The sequence below is a fragment of the Watersipora subatra genome, chromosome 1 (assembly GCF_963576615.1).
Source record: "Watersipora subatra chromosome 1, tzWatSuba1.1, whole genome shotgun sequence".
NCBI lineage: Eukaryota > Metazoa > Bryozoa > Gymnolaemata > Cheilostomatida > Watersiporidae > Watersipora > Watersipora subatra.
Genome location: NC_088708.1, coordinates 76,697,724 through 76,714,218, shown reverse-complemented (window position 1 = coordinate 76,714,218; position 16,495 = coordinate 76,697,724). Strand labels below are relative to the sequence as shown.

General features: G+C 37.1%; 1 protein-coding gene across 1 annotated transcript; it reads left to right on the top strand.

The window, feature by feature from the left end:
• Positions 1-5,964: 5,964 nt before the first annotated feature.
• Positions 5,965-15,659, top strand: LOC137391665 (probable helicase with zinc finger domain). The gene is made up of 20 exons (XM_068078185.1): positions 5,965-5,982; positions 6,093-6,202; positions 6,607-6,793; positions 8,437-8,544; positions 8,778-8,966; positions 9,132-9,331; positions 9,508-9,681; positions 9,880-10,090; positions 10,331-10,459; positions 10,560-10,681; positions 10,770-11,006; positions 11,282-11,532; positions 11,734-11,852; positions 12,769-12,871; positions 13,052-13,242; positions 13,395-13,587; positions 13,678-13,867; positions 13,971-14,065; positions 14,654-14,844; positions 15,528-15,659. The coding sequence occupies exons 1-20, from the start codon at positions 5,965-5,967 to the stop codon at positions 15,657-15,659; spliced, it is 3,150 nt and encodes a 1,049-aa protein (XP_067934286.1).
• The last annotated feature ends 836 nt before the right edge of the window (positions 15,660-16,495 follow it).

Here is a 16,495-nt window from a genome sequence, read left to right as displayed (position 1 = left end):
ATGAATGTATTGAATGAATAAAAAGGGCCGAGACCCTATCTTATGTACATGAAATTATGCAAATTAGATATAATTAAGCCAGCCTTCCTTAGGGGCGTGGCTAACAAAAAGAAAGAGAACATAACCCTTGTTAGAAAATATCTTAACTGTACCAGAGAGGGTGGAAGTTTGTTTTCCACCACAATAGCGACGTCCCGAGGCTCGCACAGTACAATCATAGACAAAATAAAAAACAAGAACTGACAGATTAAAATATTATGAAAAAGTTCATAATTAGTACCTTTTACTCTCCAGTAAATAACTTTGAGGCGTAACAAGAACTCTTTCAGTGATTAAATACATGATCAGTTCTAAACAAAGTAGACTGGTCCATGTCGACTGAGCGAGATAACTGCGCGTACGTCTGCTAAACATAGTTGAAATGTCAACGAAGCCCTTGAACTCACTTATTACTGGCTAGTAAGTGTAGCCCACTCGCATCAACCAATCATGTGATAACAACATCGAAGGCCTAGCAAACCATAAACTGATGCGTGCGTCACGCGATCTGACTCATGATAACTGCGTATTAGAAGTGATAATGCAATGCAATTGTTCAACAAGGGAAAGATAACTCCTTCTATGTTTGAGTCTGAGAAATGAACATTATCATGCACAATCTTTACGATAAGTTTCATGAATTTATCTGTGCCAATGAACAAGCAACTATGAACAAGCAACAGGACAAGTAGGAAATAACCAAAACATGCATGTATTTTCACTGCTGTGTTAAATTTTAATGTTAATGTTGTTGCTGTTGATACAGATGATTATGATAAGCCTAGATATGTAAAAACTTAGTTAAGCCGCAAAAGCTTGAATTAGCCTTGACAATTGGTAGTCTTGTTTTGGGTCTTCACTATTTTTAAATGATTTTTATTAAAATTTTCACAACGCTTGTGACATACACAGCCCGATAAAAAAGATATGTAAATATAATTCAATAGTAAAACCAGCAACAACTAGTTTTATTGTTTCTACAGCAGAATATTGCCAATCAAATCACTAGTTCCATGCAAACTTGATTAGCAGAGTAGTTAGCTTTTTGTGAACTGTGATTGTTTAATTATCATATGCTGAAGTGTACTCTAGTAAAGAGCCTTAACTTTCAAGTTTGCTATGACTGTGTGATACAGTTACTTCAAGGTTGACTTGCAACAAAATTCACATTACAGTTATTTGATATGAAAAGATTCACCATGTCTCACTCTGTTGTGTTGTAAGTGCAAAATATGTGGAAAGGTGATTACAAGCTCTTAAAAGCTCAAAAACGAACAGAAAATCGCAGCCACACGAGACCGTCGTAGTTTGGATTCCCTTTCCAGAACGGCTCAAGTGTGATGTAGTTGTGAGAGATGGTTTCTGTTCCCACTTTCCTGCGACTTTATTCGTCGAAATATTTTCACAAATATACTTCACGCAATCAATAAAACTATGTCTATTGTTCTTACGCGTCTGTTTTATCGTCATTGTAATGCTGTCACTTTTAGCACTGATATCTTATAACTTGCTGTAAAAAATCGTTAAACTTTTTAACCTTAGCTCGAAAGAGTACATATCATTGTTTGATAATCATGATGAGCCTGTTGGTCACCTGTGATAATCGAAAAGTGTTGCAAAAATTATTTGCGAAGTATTGGGTCACATGATCAGAGAACGACTTGACGATTGAATAATGCCGAAGCAAAGCTGTAAAGTAGCGAGCATCTATATTTTATACGGGGTCTTCGGTAAAACCCGAAGTGTTTGTCATAAACTAGTACTACGATAAGTTTTATATTGAGCTTTGTATTGGCCTTTCAACTCACGTGAGAACATACGTGACAAGACGATAACCAAATTTCGTGGTTACGTCATCGAAATAAAGAGATTCCAATCTACGGCGGCTTTTCGTTTTTGAGCTTTTAAGAGCTTGTATTCACATTTCCACATATTTGGCACTTACAACACAACAGAGTAAGACATGGTGAATCTTTTGATACCAAATAACTGTAATGTGAATTTTGTTGCAAGTCAACCTTTAAGGAGACTTATACCATCACTTATTGACAGTGTAGCTGTTAATGATATACAACTATGTAAATAGTGGCCTGTATCTGTTGAGTGTACTATTCACCTACCACTATAATTCTGGTTTGACAAAAGTTATGGCTACTATTAATTTGTTTAAACTAAGTGAGGTTCATGACTGTTGAATAGGTCCCTTTAAAGGTTCTCTAGAAGAAATGATGACAAGAGATGCTCATGGACACTAAGCATACTCCAGCACACAAAGTAATCACTTTGTGTGCTGGAGTGCTTTGTGCTTTGTGTGCCCGCATAACTAGGGCTGTTGTAGAGAAATTTATGTTGCATTAAAATCTTTGTAGCAATGGTAATTTAGTGTTGCATTCGTGTTTAAGAATTAATTTATTATGTTACTCAAATATCAAGAGAGTAATGTTGAGTGATGATAATAAGCAGACTCAATATTAGCAGAAATTTTATAAGAGATTCACAGACTGCACCATATCTGATACATAATTACAAGTTTTTGGTTGTTTTGTGAGTTTATTTATGTTTGTTGTTTATTCTAACTAGGCCTGTATTCACACTGCACAATTATTAATACCAACTTAACCAGTTACATCCTGGATACTGCAATACATGCTCACTGTTCCTCTCACTTAACCAGCTACATCCTTGATATTGCAATACATGCTCACTATTCCTCTCACTTAACCAGTTACATCCTTGATACTGCAATACATGCTCACTATTCCTTTCACTTAACCAGTTACATCCTGGATACTGCAATACATGCTCACTATTCCTCTCACTTTAATCATATTAAAGAACTTGTAATATTCTTTCATTTACCCTTGATAAATCTGAAGAATATTGAACATAGGTCCTGAAAATAAAGGATTTTAAATTAATTCAGAATATGTTAGCAGACTAATTATGTAATTAGGGTAATTACTAGCTCTTGTTCCTACTACTTGTGTTCTACTACTTAACAGTGTATGTCAGGTAGGTTGTGTTGCAGGCTTCTCCTGAGCATCAGGTTCCAGCGATTAAATTGTCACTTTTACACTTCCAAGGAAAAAAGTGTCTCATAAGACTCGCTTTTTTCTGGAAGCAAATTGCTGTAAATACTTTAATATGACAAGATTGTTTTAAATAGTTTTGATGTTAATCTCTGTACTTCTGGCTAAACTTTGACATAAGCATAAACCAAACTGCCAAACTGACTAGACTATTCAGCTGTACCAAATCAACTCGTTTCGAAACACGAAAACTAACGGTTTATAAAAGCCTCCTTGGCTTAAGTTTTTCTACTTTGATAAGTTGATGCATGAATACTAAACTTCTGTAGATTTCATTAACTGCATTGCTTATGTAAGAGGTAATAGTATTCCCGATTTCAGCTCCATTAATATGTATCTGAAATGCTATGTCTTGTTATTGCGGGATCCTATCATGTTAAAAGTTCCTTAAAAGTTTGGCAAACTATTGTAAAAAAGTTCATCACCAAGAGAAACATGGAAAGTTAGTGAATAGCTATTGACAACTCAGCTCGACTAGATCGATGTGTTTATTGTGCTTACCTCTTTTTTACACGAGGCTGATTATTTTGTGTGAAAATAATCTTGGGTGAAGAGAGCTAAGTTTGAAATGAGTTGATAGTCAGGATAAAATGTTTTGTATAACTGATATGACACCAGGGTACCTGGCGCTCATGCTAAACAGATAGCACAGTGATATTTTGGCAGTTGTTATAAGAGTCACTACCTTAATCTTGTTGTCAGCATCTTTTGTTGTCAATCATACTCAAAAATGAACTTACAAAAGATTTTGGTTAATTTTATTAGAAAGTATCTATATTTTTCTACCATTTCTAATTGTTTCGATGTTTATAGTAGTCTGACTGCCTTGGTGTTTCAAGATTAAATTTAATAAAACTTGATCGCAGTTAAAACGCTTAGATGAAGCATAGATGCGCTTACGACGTCTGCAGTTGTAAAAATACCGCCGGAATAAAGATCTGCAACGCTACAGCTTAAGCGGTATTGCATCTATCAACTATTGCTATGATAATAACAAATTAATTCATTTTTCACATATTCTTCATCTGAGCCTTTCAACCGTGATCAAGTCTTGTCAATTTTAATCTTGAAACACCCTGGCGGTCAAATCACCTTCAAAAACCTATTGTTAGGGTATGGCAGTCTACTCATAGACATAATTAGTCTCAAATCATGTTTTTTATGTCTAAGTTTTATTTCTCAATAACAAAGTTTGAATATACGTGTCGGAGGAGAAGCCACTTTTCCACAGTGAATTTATCGATATTCTTGTTATGGTGTCATCTTCCCATTTCTTGTAAAGCAGTTTAAATATATTTGTAAAAGTTGTACAATTTATTCCTATGAAGGATGATACTTGTTTGTATAATTGTATCTTTTTTCTACCATTATTATTATTATAAATATGAATAACAATCAATGAGTGCCTCCCTCTTCTGATTGTTGATAATTGCCTTTGAAACTGAGGTCTTTCTCTGTGAATTATTATGGACAACTTTACAATATTTCTCAGGAGCTAAACTTGCAAGACGAGATGTCGTAGTAGAATCTTCCTAGGCATCAACCATCCATGGTCTCTTGAAGTTCACAAGATGTTGAAGAGGACATGACTTATCCTATAATTGCAGAGACCCCAAACACATCTCATAATTACCTATTGTACACTTTAAACCCTGTCTTAATACCATTTTAATCCTTCCATTGTTTACTTGTATACTCCTAACAGCTTTACCTTCTCTAACCTAGAAATTCCTACATGTACATCTTACTGTAACCTCCTACCTTACAACTTATTACAAGAACTTCTAAAGCTTCGATGCCTTCTTTTTTATGTAAACCCTATGAAAATAGAGTGCTCACCATTGACACTATCCTTTATCCCTGTGTTATCAATAATATATGACATCGTAAGATAATGACACACCGTAATACTCTATGTAAGTTATTGTGAAATAGTTTTATCAGATATGATATAGACTTTATTGTTTGATACAAATGTGCCATATTATATTTATTTATTTCTGTTACACACGTAACAGTATTATAATAGTTCATATCATGAGCATGAGTAACAGCAATACTTTCTGAAGCTTTTTAAACCAAAGTCAAGTTTTATTGTGAACTTACCCAAAACCATGACAATGTCTAGGTTTGATCTAAACATGTGTCTATCTAGTTAGTTAGTTATACTGATAATAATACATATGACCTAGTGCCTGAGCTGTATCTCCTGTGATACATTCACTTGTCACCCTCATTTCTTACTCAAAACATTAGCTAGTCACTAATTCTGTAAAAGATTATTTTCCTCAATTATATTCACAGCTATTAAGATATTAACTGTTTCACAGTATTTAGATTAGAGAAACTGCAATTAAAGACTCTGGTAGACACTGACAATAGCGTCTGGAAAGATAATTGTTGGTTTGTCTCCATTGTAAGGAACTCCAATAACTTTGCACTCTCCCTTTTACTACACAATTTAAAGTGAATGTCATATAAACTTTCGATTGGAAAGCAGTCCAGAAGGCGGACCCTTGAAGAAACCGTCCAATGAGCAATGCACTTTTATGAGGTTATTTATTTCCGGTCTGAGATGAAGATATAAAGACGAGAGTGCTGACTCTCTGTTCTCATTCTTTTTCAAGAACCTCGGATACTTGGATTCTTAGTTACTCCTCTCTTTTGTCAGATCGTACACATTTGGTGAGTTTTATATTAAAAATGTTTGTCATTTGTCTATAAGTATCATATCTCTATGATGGATGTGGCAGCTGTATGCTAGTACATATTTCTCAAGTCGTATTATCATTTTAGGCTCATCTGGTTAAATATATCTCAAAATCTACAGAAGAACATGGCGGGTTATACTTGGGTAAGTGTATGCAGTAGGCTTATAGATTTCATTGTTTGAAGCTGTTTGATAATCCTTGAAGTAACGTCTTACTCATTCAGAGAAACATAGTTGATCTCCTCTATCTGTAGAATACATGGCAAGTTGGTAGTGCCTGGGATGGCGTAGATGTTAGATTTTATGAAGGCGAGCCAGTCTATGTTGGCCAGCAGGCTCGAGAGGAATTGTCAATTTGTAATCGGTGAGTAAACAATTTTCTAAGCTTTTTGCAGGATAGAAACAACTGCCAATGTCTTGACTATACTTGTGAAATATGCTGAATATTTGAGTAGAAGCTAGGCAGAGCTCATGTTACTTTATTGTATGTTCATCATTTTTATTTCTTACAAATAGAAGATGCCAATAACACATTTTTACCTTCTATTTGTTAATTCTGGTAATTTGTACGTTTATAAACACATCTCAGTTGACTAACTGGTTTAATCAGAATAAAAATCACTTATTTCTGGTTTTCATCTCATTTTGCATCCCATAAAAAATATTTACAGCTTTTGATAAAATTGCCAGATCCCACAATTTTTTTCATTTCGTGCCATTTAAAAAGTTATCTTTTCGTAGCTTGAGAAATGATGTTGCTTATTTCAGTCAGGGAGCTTGTTCACGCCGGCCTACTTGCAACAGAGCACACAGTGAGGATGAACTGGAGCTACGGATGATGAGATTGGCTGTAGATAACCGTCTAACCAACCGAATAACTTTAGGACATGAGCCAACAACTCTGACTGAAAGGTTGCGTCGTCACCTTAGACTCGTACAAGACGCTTCTCATCTAGTGAGTCAAGTTTTAATATATCTACAGGTCATGTTACTTCAGCGAGTTTTCCTTATTTCAAGCTCTTCATGAGTATTTTGTCTACAGCTCTACTGGTATTAGTCAAAGGTCTCTAGCATCTGTTGCTATACCCAGAGTAAATATGGTCATAACTAGAAAGAGCAACTACCTGGTGGTAACTACATGCATCAGCTGCTTTAGGGAACATGAGTGCTGAATTCTAACTAATTCCTAGACATCTTCTTCTCTCCTTGTGTTTAATATTCTTCACGTAAATCAGGAGCGTCCAAACCTTTTGCAAAGGGGGCAGATTTGGCGTGTTAAAAGTTTAGGAGGCCATCCTTGGCGCACATTTTTACAGAAAACAGCAATTAATATAAATAAATTTTACCGAGCCAATCAGTGTTTCATATTTGCTTTTTTGTTTTAAGTTCAGCTATCTTAAGCATGTGTTTTGGTTCATTTAAAACATGCATATCAAAAGTGGATTGACATAATTGAAATTTAATAATCACTTAACTTCACTTTTTTAACACGAACCTTTTGTAACAGTTGAACAGACGTAATTGTACTCTTGAGTACAAATTACATTTGAAACGTGAAACGTGAAACAATATCTCACTATGGCAGTTTAATATTTATAGAACTTTTAAACACAATTACAGAAAAATGAACAAGTAATACGCATATCAACAAGTGCAGGGCTCATTAATAATATGACAGTAGCTATAAATGTTGATTGGATTTTTAAATGTTTAACACACAGGTAACAGCGCTTCTCCCCAATTTATTAATCCTTTGAACCCTGGTAGTTTTGTCAGTGGTGTCAGCAGCCTTAAGCAATCTGTCCAGCCATTCTATGTTGTTAAACTTTTATTAAATATAACTAAACATGCCCATAATACAATGATATTTGGTAAAATATTAGTAAAAACGTCGAGCAACCCACAGCAAATGTCATCAAACAAAAAAAACCGTGCGTCACCTTTATTCGCGCCAAAACTATGAAAATTCGTACGATTCTAAAAAAACTCGTAAAAACAATTACAGTAGCATCATATCCATTGAGCACATGTTAATCATCATTTCATGACTCAAAATGTAATGGAAATTTATAGTTAGTATATCATAAAATTCTTTATTTGCATCAAAAGCATTTAGGACCTACCAACAAACGAGTCGTATCAATTTTTCCGCAATGCCATTCTAATAAAATTTGCTATTAAATCTAAGGAAATGAAAATATTTGAAAACTGTTACAAATTGATGAGACATTTCTGGTCAAACATCCTGTGCAAGAATTAATCTGATTGGTTTATGCTGTTAGTTACAAACTAATTTTGTAAACAGAGCCATGTGAATGTCAGAATTCCGGCCGTTAGGGATTTTGACACACCCTATGCGATGCTGGAAAATCGGCGTTAGGGTTCGAAGGATTAATTCTACAGGCGAGCCAGACGTATCGATTTTATGACAGAGGCTGCGGGCCAAATGAAAATTGACCCTGGGCCGCATTTGGCCCGCGGGCCTGACTTTGGACATATCCGACTTAAATGGTTTTCATCTGACCTTCATGCAATATATATATTCTCTTGCTGACAGAAACTGTAGTTATGTGATGCACTCATTCCGGCCTGTTGTAGTTGAAAAAATATCTGGATGGTGTTGAGATGTACCTTGATAAACAAGATACCATTGTGGTAGAGAGCAAGTCTGAGGTGGTTAGCTGGATATTTAACGTTTCATCATCGGTAAGCATTTTTTGAGAGAATCATAATCAATAATTATCCGTAATAACTTTTTAAAGTAATGTTATATTTACTAGTTATTTGAAACGTTTATTTCTAAATAAGCTTTTCTGTATAATATCACCTTTACTGAACATAATGTGCTAAAATAATACTTTTGAGTGATGATTATAATAAAATAGTCTGCATATGAAACGTGAGCGGAGCATCTTTTCATGTGACTCTCTTTCTTGTAGGAGTGTGTAAAGGGAATCGTTCTCATCGACAATGAAACGGCAGCCAACTTTTCTCTCCAATATGTCACAAGGAATGTTTTGGGATCGGGTGATGTGGAAAGACTGCCAGTGCGACGAGGTGGTCAGCGAGAATGGAGGTTTCCTTATTATGATACAAGAGGGCATGCTCCACAAACCTTTAGAGTAAAGGTGAGTAAAGACCTTTTTATTAGCGATGCCTCGCAATGTTTTCATTTGCACAGAATTGTATTAAAATAAATACAACTTCATCTTGTCAACTCCGTGGTCCAGCTACCCCTCATGAACATACTTGGTGAGTTTTGCATAGTTCACCTAAGAATTTTTGCCTTGCAGGTTGAGTTCAAATGCAACGCATATGGCGTCTATCAACAAAGAGTGGTCTTTGCAATGGATCGAGAAAGGTACTTGTACAGAAAGTTAAAAGTGACAGTTCGGCCAATGACAATGACCAATCCTGTAACAGACCTAGCTGTCACGGAAAGCCGGCGATGGGACAGTCTGCCTGAGTTGCGCATCGTTAAATGGCAGGAGTCGTAAGTGTCTGTTTACTTTTACCATAAGTTCTTATTTGAAGTATCTTGTTAATGCTGTTCACTTTCTTTTCTTATTAAAATTGCCACAAAAAAGATCAATAAGAAAAGCTAACATCTTCTGTTGTAATTAATGTTTAATGATGTTGATAGTGACGTCATGTGGCTCTTGTGTTTAGAATGGATTCAGAACAAGATGAACAGTTGAGTGAACAATACAAGAGACCTTCTAATGTTGAAGACTGTGTAGAGATTGTTGAGTCTCAAGGCAGTCTTTCCGCTTCCAACTACAGACTCTACAATCACTCACTATTATATCTCGAGGAGATAGAGCAATTCCATGAACTTTCCAAGTTAGTAGCGTGTTTACACTTCTACAACTCTGAACTTTCCTGATTTTGTTCTAGTAGTTCTACCGCTTCATGTTATACAACTGCATTTGAAATGTAGTCTTGTTCTGACACTACGCTTTTTGGCTATTGATTTTGATTGATGTCAACTTGCATGCAAAGAACTTTAAAAATCTTTTAAGTTGTTCCGCTGCTTTGTAGGCTCCAGCTGAGTAGGGTGGTACATTTTACTCAGACCTACACGAGAGAATCTTTTGTCAACAACACTACTAACTATGCTCGGCCTGCCGAACTATTCGGAGAACTGCCACTCGACAATGCTTTATCAGAGGATACAGTGCCTGGAAGGATTCTTTTGCAGAATGTTAACAGCCTACTAATAACATGTGACATGGATCCTTGTCCTTCAGTGGTATGAATCTCTTTACATAACTTGTGTGCACCTTGACATGCTCTGCCAACGTGTGACTCATTGTATTGAACTGCAAACTAACACCCGTATTGATCTATAGCTTTCGATATTCAACTTTCAGTTGCTTCATTTCTCTGTATGTGCTAAAACTCAATGCTAAAATAGTTAAAAAATATTTTCAAACAAAATATTTGTGTAATTTTGGCCCTCATATGATTGCATTCGCTTCCATTCTCACAGCTCCTTTATTTCTCACAGGTGTTTGAGTGTCCTATATTAGACCATTGTAAAGCTGGCATGATCTTCAGGGTGACGGCTAAATTGGTAAAGTTCTTTAAAATCAAGGCCCAAACTTCTAGAAGATGTCAGGTAATATTTATGGTGCTCTGGATTGTTATGCTTTTTGTGAAGTTCTTTGCATCTTCCACTATTTCATTCCTATTTCATTCTTCCACTACTTCCTTCATAGGTACAGTTTGTCGTGAACAGGCTACCGTTTTGTGAGATGCACTCAGCCTTGGATCAACTGGATAATATTATTCGATTATTTCCTGCACCTCAATATATGAGGCCTTCTCAAGTCCAGACATGGTGAATATCTATATTTAGACTGTTCTTTCTTTGAGCGACTTCTTCAACCAGAAATGTTCCTATAGTTCATCAGTTGCTCCCCTTGTAGCATGAATGGGATCAGATCAAGACCCTTTGTGCTAAATCGGAAACAGAAAGACGGCTTCAACGCGATGACTAAGCCTATCCAGCCTCACCCTGTTCTTCTCATCGGGCCTTTCGGAACAGGAAAGACATTGACATTGGCTACTACATTGCTGCATCTTATAGAGAACACTGAGAACCGCATCCTTCTCTGCACTCACTCCAACAGGTTTTTATCAACTGCCTATCTAGTTCCTGCTTTGTTCGTTGGCCGTTTCAGGTTAATCAGTCGCATCGTCAAATGGCTCATGTGGATATTACCTGCTAACATGTTACATATCATACTTCATAAAAAGTGGTGAATACGTGCTGGTATATTATATCGTATAGAGCCATCAGGACGTTTTTAGAGAGTATCCATTCAGTTGCAGAATTCCTTCAGTGTTGATCATACCATGCCATTAGATTGATGCTTTGTCTGTGTCAGCAAAAAGCCATTAGAAGGTGTTGCAGCTGATTATGTTTCCTCATTTACAGCGCTGCTGACCTGTATATCAAAGAGCATATCCACTCGTATCTAGCCATTAAACCATCCTGTAAGGTACTGAGGCTTTACTACAAACATCGATGGAGTGCAGCTGTTCATCCCACTGTCAAGAACTACACCCTATTCGACCATGTCTCGCAGTCCTTTCGTGACCCGGTTATGAGCGACTTACAAGGTGTAAGGGTTGTCATTGTTACCCTTTCATCTTGTTACAGCCTGCTTCGTCTTCAGCTACCCAAAGGTATCTTTTGCTATAAGTGGTATTCCGAGCATTTTTCTTTTCATGCTCAGTGTTGCACTCTGTATTTACCAGACCAGAGTTTCATCATGCTCAGTAAGGAATTCGGTCAAGAAAAGTTTTCCACTTTACTCAACTCGCTTATGCAAGGTACAGAGTGAAGCTTTTGTGCTAATGTGTATTATTTCTGTACTTTGTTCACAGGTTTCTTCACTCATATCATGGTGGATGAAGCGGCACAGGCAAAGGAAGTTGATACAATCATACCATTCACACTAGCTGGACCCAACACTAAGATTATAATGGCGGGTGATCACATGCAGGTGAGTTTAGAATGCTTAGTATAAATTAACATTTCAATATGTATCAGTAAATGTCATCTTTAGCATTGGTTCAGCGGATTTTATTGACATGGACTGTTTTATAAAATAGTAAACTGCATACCTTTTTAATTACGGCCATTTGGCTGAATATAGTAACCTTCTCAACAATAGAATTGTATACCGTAAGTCCTTGTGCTCAAGCCGCGCGGCTTGTCGTTGGGCGCGGTTCCTGGTTCAAGGTCAAAGGCGGCGGCTAAAGACAAGTTTTTAAAACTTATGTGGGGCTCAGGGCGGCTTCTCGATAAACGCGGTTTCTGCTCAGTTCCGCGCTATAACCATAAAATTGCAGTCAGATACACTTTTATGTACGGGGTTTTAGTGACCTACTCGTTTATTTTCAAGGTTTATTTTCATGTTTATGGAATACTTTAGACTAAAGAAGAATTTATCGGTCATGTTTAACTCACCACAGTCATAGGTTATTAACACCTTTTCCTTCTTGACTGGCATCTTTCCGTAAACGTGAAGCCCTTTAACAGCGAAATAAAAATCTAGCTGAGACATGGCAAGTAAGTTCTTGATGCAAGGGTTTAGGAATTTTAATTCGAACTCGGAAGTAAAAGAAAATTCTTTTCATATGTACTGATGTAACCTGTTTTTTTATTCAAGAGGACGAGAGTATAATGAAACCCGTCTCAACACTCTCACTCCTGAAGGGGTCAAGGATGACAAAACCTCTGTCATTAGCCACCGTCTGCGGGCATATGCGGCTTGTTGGAGGATTATTTTTTCTTTCGTGAGTCATTTGTTTTTTAGCACAAGCCGCGCGGCGGGAGCATGAGGTCTTACGGTATATGCAATAGAATTGTGTATATGTCATGTCTATTGCTTTTTCCTTTCCATCCTTACATTGCAGATGAACCCGGATGTTTTCTCAAAGCGTGCGAAGAAATATGGGTTGGCTAGCAGTATGTTTGAGCGATTAACCAAGCTTTACCCGGACACCTTTGAATGTAAAGGTAAACTATGACACATTTAATCAACATACCGTTGCTGCTTCTAGCTATAGATACTTGATGTTTGCAGTTAGCAGCATCACACCTAGCCTATCATACTTGGACACTTTCACCCATGTTTGATTATATTTCTTATACCAATAATGATGGCCTTTTGCTAATTATTCTATGGTCATGTTTTAGTTACTTTAAATGAGAACTACAGATCCCACGAGTCACTCGTCAGGTTCTCTTCTCGTTATTTCTATAATGGTATGCTGGAATCTATGGGAGATGAGCCAAGCCACCCGTGTCTCTACCCGCTCTCATTCATCGCTGTCCGTGGTGAAAGTTTACAACATGATAAAGGCACAGGGTATTATAATCTGGCAGAGGTTAGCATTTTGAATCTCTTTTGCTATTCCTTCGTCGATGGAACACTTAATTAAAATATTTACAAAGCCATTATATGAAAAGAGCTTGGCGTAGTGTTTGATCTTTAACAAAATTATAGCGCATTGTTGTAGTCTTTCTCTTCTGTCACCAGGTTCATGAAACAGTTGACTTTGTCACTGACCTGCTGGCCAACTGGCCTGAGGACCAATGGGGTGAGTTTAATCCAGAGTCAGTCGGAATCATCCTCCCCTACACAGATCAAGTGGCTATTGTGAGGAAGATGCTCAAAGAAAAGCCTAGTCCTCTTCGTGAGATTCAAGTGGAAAAAATATCGAATGTGCAAGGTGTGTTATGCAGTTATCGCTTTGCTTTATTTAAATTTATAACTGATGCTTAAATATAACAGTATTTCACAATTCAGGTTTGTTTTCTAGGTAAACAGTTTCGTGTCGTTGTCATCAATGCAGTGCGCACATATAATTCATGTCTGGATGTTGATGAAAATGAGGCAGATTTTGGCTTTCTTTCCAACCCCAAGCTGCTCAACACTGCTATTACCCGTGCCCAGTCCCTAGTAACCATCATAGGAGATCCTTTTTTGCTCGTCACTGTCGGCAAGTGCAGGTGAGCTCCGCAGCAAATGAATACAGCGTTATATTCTTATTTACACAAATGTAACGTTATCTTGCAAGCTACGTTTTTTCCATATACTCTGTTTGATTGTTAGGAGCCTCTGGATTCACTATCTGGAGCAATGCCAGTGCAATGGGAGTCTACGCGGAGTGACGTTTGCCCAGCTGCAGGACTACCTCAACTATATGGGTGAGTATAAACAGTCTAATTTTGAGAACCAGTGTCTGCTGAACTGCACTTGGCTTTGTGACAGTTTCATTTTGTATTGCTAAATACCGCACACCTGATCCTAAACCCAATGTTTTTGTCTACATAAAACTTATAGTAAAGTTGTTGAACTGAATCACAACCCTAGCAACAACTGACATCAAAATTTTGTAAAACAAATCCCACAGACAATGACCCCATATCAATACAAATACCGATACTTTCTGGAAAAATCTACAATGATTTCGTACATCGTTTGGACTCATTTTCCATTCTTCCAAATATAACCAAGAAGAAAATGTATAATTACTCATATCCCCCTACAAGGTTATTGCTCAGCTCAAAGAAAACTTTTGTTTCAACAAGTTGAAATTTTAGTTAGGAATAATATCTGTCTTTTGAAAGGTGCCAGTCTCAGTTTGGTTTTGTTCCCTGTTTACTCATTATCATATGACTGAATGATGGGTCGGTCATATAGTCATATACTTTATACAATAAAATATAACAGTAACCCTGTTGCCCTGTCCTTTACAATTACTCAGTCTTTCAGATTTTGCCTTATATTTACAGATATAGAGAAATCTTACAAGTTTAATCCTCAAGCTAGCGAATTCGTACCAAGACCAGCTCGAGAACGAGTCGCAGCTCCTCATCGCATAGTTCCGCCACACTTGGTTGTTCCTGTTCCAGTAATACCTTCAGATGCAGTTCCTGTATTAACTCAGGGAGTTACACAACCTCGATGGCATCCACCTGTGCAGGTTCGCATACTTCTATGTTCACTGGTAGGCACAATAGTTGCTGGGGTCTTATCTTTCATTTAAATTTCACTTACCTGCTGATATTGAAGGCAACCTTTTGCTTATCCAGCGCTACGTACATGACTAGGTCGTATATGAATGCGATTGCGTCTACATGTCTGACCATTAGGCTTCTGTACATTAAAAGACCTGTCACCAACAACCTTTCCTAACTTACCTGAAACCCAGCCTTTTGTAGCAGTTTTGAAATAACACTGCTGGCCTTCATCCATTTGCTTTTCTCTCTACCAGCATGATTATCATGGTAAAATCTATCTCTTGATTTAATCCTACTCAACTGCTCACGGTACTCATTTAAATCATTTGACTTACCAGCATAGCAGTCTCACACACAAGCATACCATCACGCAACACTCTACCCTGAAGTAGTTGTGCAGGGGACAATAACCCATAGGTTTCTGGAGTATTGCGTATCGCTAAAAGACCTTTCAGCCAGCGTTGGCCCTGTTGTCTACACTGGTTCCGGAATGCTTGAAGACTGTTTGTTGTGGCCACCACCTAGCATTTCAGAAAGTTGTTGCTTTTTGCAGTACTCAAATCTAGAATTGAAAAGGTTTCTAAAGTTGCTAGAAGTTTTTTCTGTTTCTCATGCTGTCATAATGATCAGTTCTGGAATATTCTAGGTCGGAGCCCCATTTATTCGATACGTTCCGAGTGCAGCAAGATATCACTCCATGTCATACCATCCAGCACACTTTCACTACAGCGACGCAGCAGACGAATATTCGAATGAGCAAGCATCGTCACGTCTATAGACTCCGCTGTTGACCTCTTTACTACAGTCGACTGCTTAGCTGAGCCCTCAGCAACTTGGAAGGGCCATACGAACTGATTATTTTAGATCCATGTTCCGATAAATTATTTTTTAATTTTTATACTATCTTTCTTTGCGCATTTTCAGACTTTAATAGGGAAAGATTTGGCGCACACATACCTTTCAGGTAGTGATAAAACTTTTTTTTACTTTTACATTCGCTTGGCTACATAACATTTCTTTTTTCTGTGTAATAAAATATCAGCAGACACAAAACTGTATTGTTGTTAACAGTTTTCAGATACATTATCAACAAGCTACTAACACTTTAGCAGATTCTCTTAAAAAGTTAGCGGCGATGTAAAAAACCACAGTTACTTAAAGGGAGTAGAGGTAGCATACAATTGCAGACTTAAAGACAATATTATACATCTCTATCTAGTCCGTAGCTTGAGTTACGGTGCTGAGCCACCCAAACACTGTAGCTTGAGTTATGGTGCTGAGCCACCCAAACAATGGTAACAAAAACTCAGCTAATATGACAAGAATTACATGAACTTCCTCTTTTGACAACTAGTCAAATACTTGACAATAAAACAACTCTAAAATCATTATTATAGTATAATAATAATAGTTTACAGGTCATTATTATATATAGGAAAATATTCACACACCATATTCACAATCATACTTCAACAATGCCCACACTGATTAGAACTGGATGTTTCCTTTACGGGCGGCTTGAGTTTTCGGTGTGTTCCTGGCTGACCAAGGACTATAATCTATTTGACATAGAGGTTGTTTTTCAGTCCTTTATTGTATTAACAGTATTATTAT